The sequence below is a fragment of the Amblyomma mixtum genome, chromosome 3, assembly GCF_055824585.1.
Source record: "Amblyomma mixtum isolate Tamu chromosome 3, ASM5582458v1, whole genome shotgun sequence".
Classification (NCBI taxonomy): domain Eukaryota; kingdom Metazoa; phylum Arthropoda; class Arachnida; order Ixodida; family Ixodidae; genus Amblyomma; species Amblyomma mixtum.
The window spans coordinates 23,597,345-23,611,236 of NC_143014.1; the positions used below are offsets into that span (position 1 = coordinate 23,597,345).

Sequence of the window (13,892 nt, forward strand, 5' to 3'; positions counted from 1 at the left end):
TATGGAGCCTAAATGCATGAACGAGGCTTAAAATAATCCGGAGCACACTTTCATTCCTACCGTAGCAGAAATTTTCCGAGCCATGGGCGGCATGCATTCCTGCACAGTTCAGAGAGATACTATCTAGAACAGGCATCAACCAAACTTGGTCCACACACGGTCGCACTGAAGTGAACCGCTGGTCGAGATGAAATCCCAGGCAATGAGGTGCCGCGTCGCCTCGCCCTTCAACACCGGGCGCCTGGGATCCCCTGCAGTTATCCATCAACGCAGGACACAACTCTCCGTTACAAGCAAAAAATAAGCCTTCAATATGCCAGCATAAAAGAATCGCCTCCACGTTCTCTCCTCTATCCGTCCACCTGTCGGCTGGCTTTGGTGTCGCAGTATGGACGCGAAACTCCTCTAAATGTGGCGCTGGACGGCAGGTTCCCTCACTGTCTTTCGGCTAGCGATATAAAAGAAATGCAACAGCTGAGTTACGCCAGTTTCGCGCCTAAATTTGGAGGCGAACATCTCGAAACACTGGAATAGTCTAGGAATGCGACTGACACCGAGCTCCCATTGTCAGTATGCACACTGACTGCGTGTGAGTAAAAAGTGTATTGGATGGTTTTACTTCATTACGAGACTGGCGAAGACAGTTACACTCTCACTTTGTGTGCGCCTAGTTGCAAAACGTGCGTGCAAAGCGGCTTTCGTGTACTGCTGACTGTGTTTTAATTAGTCTGATTTTGAATACCTCTACAAAGTCGCAGCATTCAGAGGACATTGCGCGAGAGTTGGCGCCGACACAAATTGGAGAAGATGAAAGCAAAGCATTTTGGAGTAGATGAAGGGCCTGTGTCCGCCTAACTGAAGCACAGAATATAACTGGAATGAGCGGAACCGGACTACCTGGCCTGACACAAGCACTGACCTCCTGCCCGTGCGGCAGTCTTTGAAGCACGTGCCCGCAGAACGGTCGAGTGGGCTTGACGCAATCGACAGCAGTTCTTGTGCGAACTCCATTCCAGCCTGCCTTGGCGCTTTCCATCAGTGTTCTTGACGATAGCTCACCGCGTGGGACGGTCGTAATCGAATGGGGCGCTAGCATGACCCGCCATCGACGATGCGCTCACGAAACTTGCCTCCGCCAAGTCTGAGATGGCTCAGCAATCTTACAAGAGCTTCTCGTGTCTTTGTAGGTAGCCATCTGAGCTCTTGTAAGGTTGCTGGTGGCTTGGCTGTCTGCCTAGAGAGCCATCTATGACTTTGCGGAGGCACAAGTTCTGTCAGCGCGTTGCCCGCCGCGTTCGACTACGACCGTCCCACACGTCTATAAGCAAAGCGTGCAAGGAATGGCCCAAGCCGTGGCGTGTTATCATTGCGTTCGAGCGCTCTGCATTGACTGACAACGAATTGCTGGGCCATATTACTATGTGATTAAAATGTATTGATCACAAACTGCTGGCTTTTCGTGGCCCGAGGAAGTGTGCTGTCGTCGATAGTGACTCCTTATGCCAGAAAACACGGCCGCCGACAAAAAGGCCCGGATGCGAGCATTCGTTCGCTCCCCTTTAGGTAGATAAGCAAGTAGGTCGGTGGAAGAAGAAAAAAAAAGCACTCCAGCCGAGCTTGCGCGACTGACAAATCACTGGTGGGAGCGCAGGCATTCTACCCTCCTCGCTGGCGCTGGGCTCCGGGTGCCGGTCTTCGCTCGAGTGCCTGCTGTTCGTCGCCAACAGCCACTGCAACTGGCACAAGGGCGCCGTGTGCGACTGCCAGCCCTACCACGTGCGCCAGAACGACACGGCCTGCCTCAAGAGTGAGTGCGCCTGCCGCGGCCAAGGGCTTACTCACTCGCTGACTCTCTGACCTCGCACGCATGCAGTCAGAATTATCGCTCACCTATGATGTTTAGCAAAACAGTTTTCCCATAGCGCGACCTGTGTTCCGCAAACAGCGCATGCGCCACCTTAAAAGGCGGCCCATGTGCAGTTGGTGCCTCAGAAAAAGACTGCGGATACCTCTGAGCTATAACTCTCAGTTATTATCATAACCCTTGCAAATGTTTTGCAGAAAAATGATAAACATGTCACCGATCAGTGTTGACAAATCACGTTAAAATTACATTGCTCTGCTTTTCATGCAACATTGAGGGTGCATTGAGAACTCTTGAATAGTTGTCACTGAAATACAGTTACAATTTCATTGAGTACCGTTGTGTTGAAATTTTGCTGTCGTATCTTAGATACCTTTTGGACATTCGGACATTCATAGGAACCGCCACTGCACACAAAAGTAAAAAAAAACAAACACATATATGCGTTCCTCTCACAGCGGAAGGTCCACTGCCGATGCAATTCGCAGGGTGCTTTGACTTTAAGAAGTGCAGACAGCGAGTGTCCACACTTTGTTGCTGCAGCCTCGCGTTGACGTCGTGCTCCAAACAACCAGTCGTGTGTGTCTGTGTGTGCATACAGGGCGATATTTTTTTTACCGGTTGCAGATTTTTATTTTCAAAACTCTAATATATACATCGGTGCGGACTGTGCAGGTGGACTGTACTACAACAAGGCGAACATTGTGTACATGATAGACCTCAATAATTACAAGATTAATTACGTAGAAATTAATAAAAAACTTTTTAATTTTTATATTAGGGGCCGGATTATATTGCGAACTCACGGCCGTCAACATCGAAGGTGAGCCCATTTCCTGAATTTTCTTTATTGGCAATGTGGTTCGAAATATCGAACGTCAAATACGCATCTGGAAGCTCGTTGAGTTGGTTTTCCCGTGTAGCGCATTTGTAAAATGTTGTCGCTGAGCACAGTATCATCACCGAAATCACGTTAACTGATTGTACGCGAATAAGATGCACAAACGGCGTTTATATTTGCTGCATTAGAAATGCGAGCGACACAATTTTGTAAATGTGCAACACTGGAAACCCAACTGAACCAGTTTTCAACTATGTACTTTTGACGTTCGATATTTCGAACCACATAGCCAATAAAGAAAATTTATAAACTGGGCCCACCTTAAGTATTGGCGACCTTAAATTTCGCGGTATAGTCTTGCCTTCTAGAATTAAAATAAAAAGTTGATCATTTAATTTCAGTGAATTAATTTTTTTTATTATTGAGCTCTATCAAGTATATAATGTCCGCCTAGCTGTATAATCCAGCTCCACAGCCCGCGCCGACGTATCTCTCGCAGTTTTTAAAAAGTCCGAACGTTAAAAAAATATCACACAAACACCCGCACATAGAACCCTCACATTACGGAGCATGGAAGGGTTGGCACACGAGACTAAAATACGCAGCGACTGAAAATTCATTGATGTCGATTTACCTCAGCTTCATCGTTATACGGCGTCTTTCTCCTAAGACTTTGCACGATTTTTAAAGTTAGGTTTTTTGAGCTAGATGAGGCGTATCATCGTTACCGGTGTAATACAGTCTTTGCCAAAAGTAGCCAGGCTCCATGGTTTGCTTCTCATTCGTATAACAGATCCCGCACGGCTTCCCTAAAGATCAAAAAGTTCTTTGAAAGTGAGGACAGGGGTTCTCCTTACCATACAGAGATTTAGAGCTTGAGGGCTGGCCTAATAGTTTAAATATACGACTGAGAATTAAAACAATGCAGCCTGGTTACTTTTGACAAAGACTGTACATCAGAATACAGCCAAGACGTGCTAACTAGCAGGCTGGCTAAGAAATTTGAATGCTTAAGTTTTTAACTATTACCGTTGAGGTCCTTAATTATTAAGAGGCGTGTAGGCCACTGTAAGTAATATCCATATCATTTTTAGTATTTCGAAAACGCGGTTGCCCTCGGCGCTGTGGTCCGACAAATTTCGTCCACATCGCGCAAAAATACATGCGCTTTCGAGAAGCTTGCAGGCAAAACTACTCCTCCAGTGCGCGTAACTCTTCGAAATAGCCATAATTGGTTGGGGCACCGTGCCGAGGTTAACCGTTTTTCCGAAATTCTAAATACTGATATGGATATTAAATACGGTGGGCTACACGCCTTCCAGTAATTAAGGAGCGTAACAGCAACAGTTCAAAGTTAACTATTCAATATTAGTTAACCAGCCTGCTAGTTAGCGCGTCTTGGCTATATTCTGGTGTACTACACCGGTAACAATGATACGCCTAAAAAAACGTTCTGCTAACTAAAAAAGCCTGCTGTGGAGCCCGCGGCTTCTGTGAGACAGGCTCTCTACAACGAGCACTCACACAACCGGTCCGTACACCTCCCCACCCTCCACGCTCGCCCTAGACATACACGGGATCGCCGATGCCATCACACACTTTGCCACCCTACCCCCCGCCCCCCAATACGTTGTCTATACAGACTTGCAGGCAGCTCTACGTGCCTTCCACAAAAGAGCCCTCCCCTTCCCTACCCGATCGGCCTTAGATGCCGCCCTCATAGCATTAAGCCCACGACCGGTGACCTTCGGTGGACCCCTGGTCACATGGGCATCCCCGGCAATGAGCCGGCTCACCAGCTTGCCTGCGATACTATACACCGGGCGCCGGGGATCCCATGGACGAGCCCACCGACGGAGCAGGCGGTCAGGGCTTACAAACGCACTGTCGACGAATACTACGCGCAGCAAAAATTGGACTTAGCTGATTTACCACCGCCACGCCCATCCTTATCGATCCGTGAAGCTCGCATTCTTCGCCGATTACAGTTTAATCTCCTACGTACACCAGCCAAACTTTATCTGTACCGGCACACTACCACACCTCAGTGCCCAAACTGTCCACACACATGTGTGTGTGGACAGTATGCAGACATAGAACACTGCCTTACACAGTGCCACGCAGCCTTCCAGTCCCTCGCCTATCCTTTCCCGCCACCCACACCGTGGCCCATCTGGCTCGCCTCCCTGGATCTGAAACTGCAACGCGCCCTCGTCATCTTGGCCCAGGACCTATTGAACACCTAACATAAAGGCTGTTTTAATGAAAGTGTCACACCACCACCACCACCACCACCAAAAAGCCTATTTTCAAAAAATTTTTACTCCTCCAGAATGGTGTCTCCATGGGTGCAGGTGATGGACTGCTAATCAGAAGTGTTATCTGAATTATTATTGTGGCTATTTATTTATTATGTGTGCCGTACACTTCATGAGGTTCATTTGTAACGTTATGCTAGTTAAATACTTGTTATGCTAGTTAAATACTTTGATTCCTTCAAGAACACCAAAAGTGAAGCCAGTATAACAGCCGCTTTTGCATTAGCGCACACACGAATCCTCCACAAAATGTAGCCCTGAGAGTGCATTGTAACTTCGGCACTTTTCTATCATGTGGATAGGAGAGCTTCAGCCGCTGTCTGCGTTCTTACTAAATATGATTCAACTTGAAAAAGAGGAGTTGCTAACTATGGGTGATGGCCCGCGGCGTACTGTGCGCCCCCGCTGACCTGGTCAAAAAAGTACGCGAAATCAGCTTTTTAATGTTTGCTTGTGTCCAACAAGCCATTCAGATGCCAAATGAGTCAAAGATTGGGTAGAAAGTAAGTCGGCTTCTTCTGGGCCAACAGCGGAAGTGCAGTCGTCGGTTGCTCACAGCGGCCTCTTCTCCCGCAGCCTCGCTGCTGTCGTACGGCTGCGCCCTGGACGAGCAGTGCTCCCTGCGCGTAGCACACAGCCGCTGCGGCCCCGACGGCCTCTGCCAGTGCCGGAGCGGATACCTGCCCCTGCGCCTCGACAAGTGCCTGCCGCGTGAGTTTTAACCTCTTTTATCCTTTGCGTAGCTATTTATTTCTCGGTGAATGCCGCTGCATGTTGGACACTATACGCGGTTGTGCTCTGCACTGCCCCGGGCCGTGTTCAGTAGTGCTCGGCGATTGCGCAGCGGCCAAGCTGGACGACTACTGCCTCAGCGAGCAGCAATGCAGGCTGGCTGACCCGTTCAGCTACTGCAAGTACATCATCCCGGGCGTGTACGGCAAGTGCAAGTGCCCCACCGGATACCTGCTGACGCGCGCCAACGAGTGTCTGCCCTGTGAGTGTTTCGCGTCTACTCCATACGTGGCCTATACATGGCCTCAGGGCCGGCATCCGAATTCTGAAGGTTTTTCCCGGGACCCGCCAAGGGTATCGACAGAACCGAGGAGTGCCACCTCAGACGGCTCCAAACCGGGTCTTTCTTAAATCCCGCCGTACTAAAACACGTGGACCCGACATTCACGGGCAGATGCAAATTGCTGACCTATACCACATGGTGTGGGCCTGCCAGTTAAACACAAATATAGCAGTTATAAGTCAGCCAACTAGTGAGGGCTGGCAAGCGGCCCTGTCCAGCTCGGACCTGGAGGCCCAGCGGGCCCTGGTCCAGAGAGCACGGGCAGCGGCGGCAGCCAATGGCGTCCCGGAATAGGGACTGCCACCCAGGTCAACGACCATCCACAGCTTCCCTACCCAATTCAATACAGTGCTACAATAAATGTTTTCTCCTCCTCCTCACAGACCGAAGTGCATAAGTAAGTCGAGACAGTGATCTCACCAATAGCAAGCAGGCATGCTGTCATTGCAGATAACAGCGCTCGTCTGGGGATGCGCTGCATGGAGAGCCAGTGTGAGATGCACAACTTTTATTTGCACCCTATAGACCACCATTACAACACCAGAAATTTCAGCGAGACGAGTGTCCTAAATTCTGCACGCACCTTTATTCTCAGGGTGTTAAATTGGTTGATCTACTGCCACTGTGCCCTTGGAGGTTTCTGGGGTGCAGACGGTTTTCAACATTTCTTAGGAACCCTTCTTACAGCTGCGTAAAATACGGCGTTAATTAATACTGGCCTTCTGATAAGAGACGTTTGTGCCTGATGCGTGGAATTGTGTTATACGGGTCCGTACAAGCGTAAATGGCGAGCGCAGTTTGTCAGTAGCCAGCGGCAGGTGTCCCAGCTGCCAAACGGGCAGCGAACGAACTTCGTATGCTACCTCTGATATAACGACCTTTCGTGTGTTAACTTCGGATATAACGAACTTTGGCTGCTAACGCATTCGAACGATCTACCGATGATCACCTAAGAGCGCTACTTTGTGGCGCGCCCCAGCTAACTTTAGTTATGGTTTAAGAATACGAGGTCTGTTAGAAAAGTATCCGACCTTTGGCCGAAGAAAAAAAACTGGCATATATAACTGGAGTGTTAGAAACCTAATAACCTTCAAAGTAGTCTCCTTGGGGCTCCATATACATCTCCCAGCGGTGCTGCCGTTGTTGGAAGTATTCCGAAAAGGCCCTTTTCGGAATGGAATTTAGCTCTGCTGTCGTTGCAACCACAATGGCATTTCTTTTCTGAAATCGCGCTCCTTTCAATGGCCTCTTGATTTTAGGAAACAGCCAGAAGTGGTAGGGGCATATCAGAAGAGTAAGGAGCCTGTTGAACTACAGGAGTGTGGTTTTTCGCCAGAAAAGTCTGAATCAAGTGCGAGGAATGTGCAGGAGCAATGCCGCGAGGGATGCGCCAATTTCTTGTTGACCTCAATTCCGGTCTCTTGCGCCGCACAGCACCACGTAGGCGATGGAGGACATCCCTGTAATACTCTTTAGTCATTCTTTGACCCTGTGGGGTGCGTACTCGTAGTGTGCCACACAGAGAGAGTCAAAAAAGCAGTCAGCATCACTTTGACATTGCTGCGCACTTGGAGGGCCTTCTTTGGTCTTGGTGACGTAGAATGCGTCCTCTGTGACGACTGGGATTTGGTTTCCGGGTCGTACCCGTACACCCAAGACTCGTCTCTAGTGATTACGGCGTCTGTGAAGTCAGGCTAACTGTTTGCGGAATCCAGCATGTCCTGTGAGACTTCAACACGAAGCTGCTTTTTCTCCACCGTCAGCAGCTTCGGCACGAATTTCGCCGCAACTCTCTCCATGGCCAAATCTTCGGTGATAATGGAATGTGCAGAAAAATTGCTGGTGTCCACCTCTCCCGCAATTTCTCGGATAGTCACACAACAGTCCCACATCACCACAGCGTTCACTTCGGCAATTACCTGGTCATTTCGGCATGTTGATGGCCGACCGGAGCGTGGCTCTCTCTCCATGGATGTGCGGCCGTCTTGAAACCAGTTGCACCACTGCTTAATCTGTGTGCTGCTCATAGCGTCATCACCGAAGGCCGTCTGAACATTTCGAATGGTTTCCACTTGGCTATCGCCAAGTTTCTGGCAAAATTTGAGGTAGTAGCGCTGCTCCTCTCGCTCCGCCATTTTCCTTGCAACAAAAAACCGACGAGAGCACTGTGCACTGCCTCACTCAAACGCTGCTTCCCAGCGACTGACGCTATCGGCAGGCGAGAAAAAATTCGTGCATGCGCACGAGGGTTCAAGGTCGGCTGCTGTAAGCGCGCTTGTTTCATATCCATGAGGTGTTCGCAAAAAAAAATTAAAGTCGGATACTTTTCTAACAGACCTCGTATGTCGAGGCACTCGAAGCCGACGCGACCAAATGCATGTCGCTGGCTATTGTATGGAGCAAGTCGCGCTATTTTTTGTTGTGTTTAATTGCATAATTAGTCGAGATTAATTGACCAACATCGCAAGCAACGCAGTTAGGTGAAAAATTCCAATGAGAAAGTTGTAAAACGGTCCGCAAAACGTCCGACTGAACAGTTTCTAACTTTCCATCCATTAAGTATTAGTTTTTTTTTTTTTGCCACTCATTGCAGGTGCTCGCGAAATAAAAAAAAATACAGAGGATGTTCACTACATTCGAATCAGTGCGAAATCACAGATTTTTGCTGCGTAGAAGGCAACGATGAGCGTGCAGTGCTGCGGGACGGAGCGTTCGCGTTGGACGGAACAGACAACGGACGATTATGCTCGGGGTTGGCACCCATCGGATTGGTGCTTACGTGCTGAAAATACTACGTGACGTGCCCGCTTGTTTGGCGCGATTGCAGTGCTCTCAAACGTTCTCGCGTACGAACAAACTGATCGTTTAGCCTGGTGTACTGCCGCTTAATAGGCGACAGGGCAGGACGCAGGCGCTGGCTGTGAGATTTACAGCAGCGGTATGCTTCCCTCAAGGCTGCTCATGATGACAAGCAGACGCAGCCCTGATGGCTTGCCTGGCATACTCTGTATTCTTTTTTTTTATGGCTTGTGCTGGCGTAAAGCGCACAGCCAGCGCATGCGTCGCTGCCCTGTCACCTTTTAAGCGGCAGCACATCCAGCTAAATGATCTATTCGTTTGACGCGGAACTTTTGAGAGCACTGCGATCGCGGCGCGCAAGCGGTCATGTTGTTAGTGGCTATTTATTGGTAATAATAAAATAAAATTTGAAGGGAAAAGATGTTGCTAGCCGCGGCATCTGGCATCGAAGCCTGAAGCACCTGAGCTGCGGCTAGCGAGAGACGGAGAGGACAGGGAGAAGGAAAGAAAGGGGGGAGCGACAGAAGAAAGGATAGGGGTGGGGCGGCAATATACACTATGTACAAATACAGGGTATTGAAATAAAAAAAAATTGCTGGGGTTTAGCTTTGGTTAAACCTGGTAGGTTGCGCAAGCATCCATAGCGTTCTATTCTGGATTATCACCGGTTGTAGACAATTCTGTTTCTCTAGAGGCGCGGTGCGCCCGTCTAGCAGCGTCTTGAGCGCGCCGCTTAGCAAGGCGCTGTTCGCGTTCTTCATCTGTCTCCGAAGCCCGTTGTCGTTTCCTGGCTTCGTCAAGCCGACGTAGCCTCTTTTTCTGTTTATCAGGCGACATAACGACGGAGCCGTGTTGTTGTTGTTGTGACTGAGAAAAGGATGAAGAGGAAATTGCACGGGCCTGCTACTGGCTCGAGCCAAGCCACCACCGCTGCCACGTGCAGATAGAGGAGAGTTAAAAGATCAGCGGAAAGAGTAAAAGGAAAGAAAAGACGCGCGTCGCAGCAACAACTGCGTCCGCCGGAGCGGACGCTGCTCAAAAAGAAGCGGCCGAAGCCGCGGTCGCCGAAGCGAGAACAGATACTCCTCGCGGCCGAAGCCGCCCCTCGCAGGCGAGCGAACGCATTTTATACCCCCCCCCCCCCCCCCCGTTCTCCAGCCTCCTCTCTCCTCTCCACACTCCGCAGCTGGCGAGAGCGCGGCGACGGCAGCGCCTCCACTCGGCAGCGGCGCGGTTACAGCTGTAGTGCGCCGCGCCTCGCGCCGCCCTTCAAGGTCAAACGTGCCTCGCGGCCGCCCTGACGCGAAGGGCTGAAGCCTGTCTTAATATTGCTTACGCAATAAAATAAACGTGGGGTGCTGCCCGCGCAAGGTGGTTGAGAGTGCACGGGCGTGCAAATTGCGTGGAGGATGGGGAGCGGCCGGCTGCGGCCCCCGCGATGCCTTTCCGGCCGGCACAGATGCGTTGCCCTGCGCCAGTGAGGGCATCGTGCGGGCCATTGTTCGTGGGGGAGCATACGGCACGCGCACACTCACTTTGGTCGTCGCAGGCCGGTCGCTCAAACGTAAATATTTGTTTTTTGTATTTTGTATTTTTTTGTGAAGAAGAAGAAGAAGAAGGAGTGAAGTGAAGTTTATTTTGACATCGATTTGTCAGAGGTGACGGGACAAAAGGCAATTCATTTTTTGCGAAATTTCGGATAAAGCGTCGGAAGTAAGAACATAAGCCGATGAAACTGCGAAGTTCCTTCATCGTAGAGGGCTTCGGGAACTCAGAGACAGCACGAAACTTTGCTGGGTCAGGAAGAACACCCTGTTTTGACACGACGTGGCCCAAAATCGTCAACTGGCGAGCAGCAAAGCGACATTTCTTTAAATTGAGTTGAAGCCCGGCTGCCGCGAGGCATCTCAAAACGTGCTCTAGGCGAACGAGGTGCGTCTGGAAATCTGGGGAGAAAACAACGATGTCGTCCAAGTAACATAAGCAGGTTTTCCATTTCAGGCCGCGCAGTATGGTGTCCATCATTCGCTCAAAAGTGGCAGGGGCATTGCATAGTCCGAAGGGCATGACGTTGAATTCATACAGCCCGTCAGGCGTCACAAAGGCTGTCTTAGGGCGGTCATCGTCGGCCATCGGGACTTGCCAATACCCCGAACGGAGATCTAACGATGAAAAGAATTCAGCTCCCTGCAGGCAGTCAAGTGCGTCGTCAATGCGGGGCAGCGGATAGACGTCTTTTCGGGTGATTTTGTTGAGGCGCCGGTAGTCAACGCAAAAGTGGATAGAGCCGTCTTTCTTGGTGACAAGGACGACGGGGGAAGCCCAAGGACTGTGTGATGGTTGTATGACTCCACTTTTCAGCATATCATTCACCTGGGTGTCGATAACCTGGCGTTCGGCGGCCGAGACGCGATATGGGCGTTGGCGCAACGGCGAATGGGCGCCTGTGTCGATCCGATGGGTAACAGCTGAAGTGCGGCCCAAACGGTGGTGAGAGAAGTCAAACGATGACCGAAACTTATCTAGCAGGGTCGCAAGCTGGGTCTTCTCTGATGGCGGAAGATTCGCGTCGATTGAGCCCGCGAAGACGGCCTCGGGAGCGGGATCAGGAGACGGTGGGGAAGAAGTAAGTGACGACACTTGCAGGCGGCAGGAGTCGTCCTCAGAAGGGTCCCAGGTGACGACGGAGGCGAAGGGCTGGACATATCCCAAGCATTCACCGTGAAGAAGAGTGGAGGGGCACAGGAATGGATTCGTCAGGGGCAAGGCGCTGCAGCCGGCTGAGACGGTAAGCACGGCGAATGGCAGGGGTAGACAGTGGCGAGAAGCGAAGGAGTCGGACGGGATGAAGATGACAGGGCCGTTGGATGCAGAGTCGCAATGAACAGAGACGAGCACAGCACAGCACGGCGGGATCATGACGTCATCAGCCACAGTCAGCTTGGAGCACAAGTTAGTGGAAGCGTTCACCTAGTCGTCGCCGAATGGAAGAAGGGCGACTTCGGAACGAGTGCAGTCGATGACAGCGTCATGTTGGGAGAGAAAGTCCCAGCCTAAGATGACGTCGTGAGATTATATGTATTTCGCGGGCATCTGCAGTGAGCGGAAAAAACTAATACGTTAAAGATGGAAAATCAGAAACTGTTCAGTCGGATGTTTTGCGCATCATTCTACAACTTTCTCATTGGAATGCTTAGTCCAACTTCGTTGCTTGAGAAGTTGGCTAATTAATTGCGACTAATAATTCAATTAAGCAGGATACAAAATAGTGACTTGCTCCATACAATAAGCAGCTACATGCATTTGGTCGCGTCGTCTTACAGTCCCTCGGCATATTTGTAAACCCTGGCTAAAGTTAGCTGGGACACTTTGTATACATACTCGGCAAAAGTGCAAGCGCAAAGTAAACGGAGCGTTCTGGTGCTCTGCAGACATGCTTGCACTGCGTGCGGTCTTGATTTGTATTTGTACGTAGACACGGGCGGTTGCGCTTACTTCCTCGTAGCCTTTGTGTTCTGACGTGCTGTGTTGATGAGGCTTTGTGTCATATTGTGCTGAATGTTGCGGATAGAGCAGGTTTCGTGCTAGATGCACGAATAGGTCCTCTGTGTATTTGTTTGACTCGTGATAATGGCTTGCACCCTGGTAAACTCGTAAATTATTCTTGCTGCACCGTTTAATAAGGGTGCTGATTCGTTCCAAAACCACTTACAGCATGGGGAGTAACCTCCTACGAACCACCTATTTTATGTCTGTTTACATGCCGTTTTGGACTGGTGCAGGGGTGGAGGTATAGACACTACAATCTACCCTTAGGGGTATAAAGTGGTTTACAGTGTACCCGTAGTAAGCACCCGTTCGCGCGTTGTCAAGCTATGGGCTGATCTCTTGACTCGACAGTTTGATAAAATGTCCATTCGCAATTGCAATGACAGTGAAGAAATTCGTGTACTGCAGAAACCGTGGTTAAAATGTAACAAAATATCCGCAAAGCTTTTGGTCGACTCTCGATATTTCGAACTCGAAGGGGACTGGAAAATTTCTTTAGGTAATTATGCAGACTTGGAATAAAGAGCAGCTTTTTTAATTCACTTGAAGTTGACGGGACGGGAGCGTAAGTTGGAATAAGCGAACAGTTTAGGCTAAGCGAGCCCGTATCAACGAGGTTGTGCCAGTAGGAATTGTGCGCCGTATTCCCTGAAAGCGGCTACAGTGCCCAACATTACAGCAGATTCGAAGCGTTTGAAGTATCGTGGAGGCCGCAGTGGAAAACTTACCGTGTCCCGCCTTGCATGCAGACCTGGAAAGCGCCTGCCGGACGGACGACGACTGCTCGCGGGTCACCCGGCACTCGCTCTGCGGCCGCAAGGGCGACACCAGCGTGTGCGTGTGCGCGCGGGGCTTCCGCATGTCGCGCAGCAAGATGCGCTGCGAGCAGCAGGCCTCCGGTGAGCCCTTGCTCGCTCCCGGGAAGAAGGGCAGTGCGCTAACGCCACGCTTGCGCGCAGGGACGAGCATCAACGAGGTGGCGCTGCAGGCGGCGTCGCTGGGCCAGCCGTGCAACGCGACCGCCGAGTGCCGGCTTCGCGACAAGCACAGCGCGTGCCTGGGCGGCCGCTGCGACTGCCTGGCGCCCACGCCGCACTGCAGCGCGCGCAGCACGGGTGAGGAGACTCTTCGGCTCAGTGCTGGCAGGACTTGGTGACTCTGCATGGGCACTGGAGAGACGGCGACAAGCGTTCGCGTCCTTCGCAGCTTCTTTTGCACGCACAGAGAGGATGCCGTAACCAGGGCTATCACCTGAACAATGGCCGGCGGGAAGTGCTGACAGGAAGGTTGATAGGTGGCGGCCAAGGCAAACAAGCTTCTCTGTTTAGCTTTCCGGGACATCGGCGCTGCGTACAGCAAAGTAAATAGGCAGCTTCTGCGGAGCACACTAAAAAATCTGAAGGCATCGGTCATGAGCTAATAGAACTGCTAACGGAAATTAACCGT

At 50.8% G+C, this 13,892-nt stretch overlaps 1 protein-coding gene across 1 annotated transcript in view; it reads left to right on the forward strand.

Annotated features, from left to right (window-relative positions):
- The window catches only part of LOC149349435 (uncharacterized), a 127,075-nt gene that overhangs the window by 85,826 nt on the left and 27,357 nt on the right, over window positions 1-13,892 (forward strand). Inside the window, exons 4-8 of the mRNA XM_089576777.1 lie at window positions 1,652-1,807; window positions 5,600-5,734; window positions 5,868-6,017; window positions 13,196-13,345; window positions 13,406-13,561. Coding sequence (XP_089432903.1) covers window positions 1,652-1,807; window positions 5,600-5,734; window positions 5,868-6,017; window positions 13,196-13,345; window positions 13,406-13,561 — 747 coding nt within the window. The remainder of the gene's footprint in view (window positions 1-1,651; window positions 1,808-5,599; window positions 5,735-5,867; window positions 6,018-13,195; window positions 13,346-13,405; window positions 13,562-13,892) is intronic.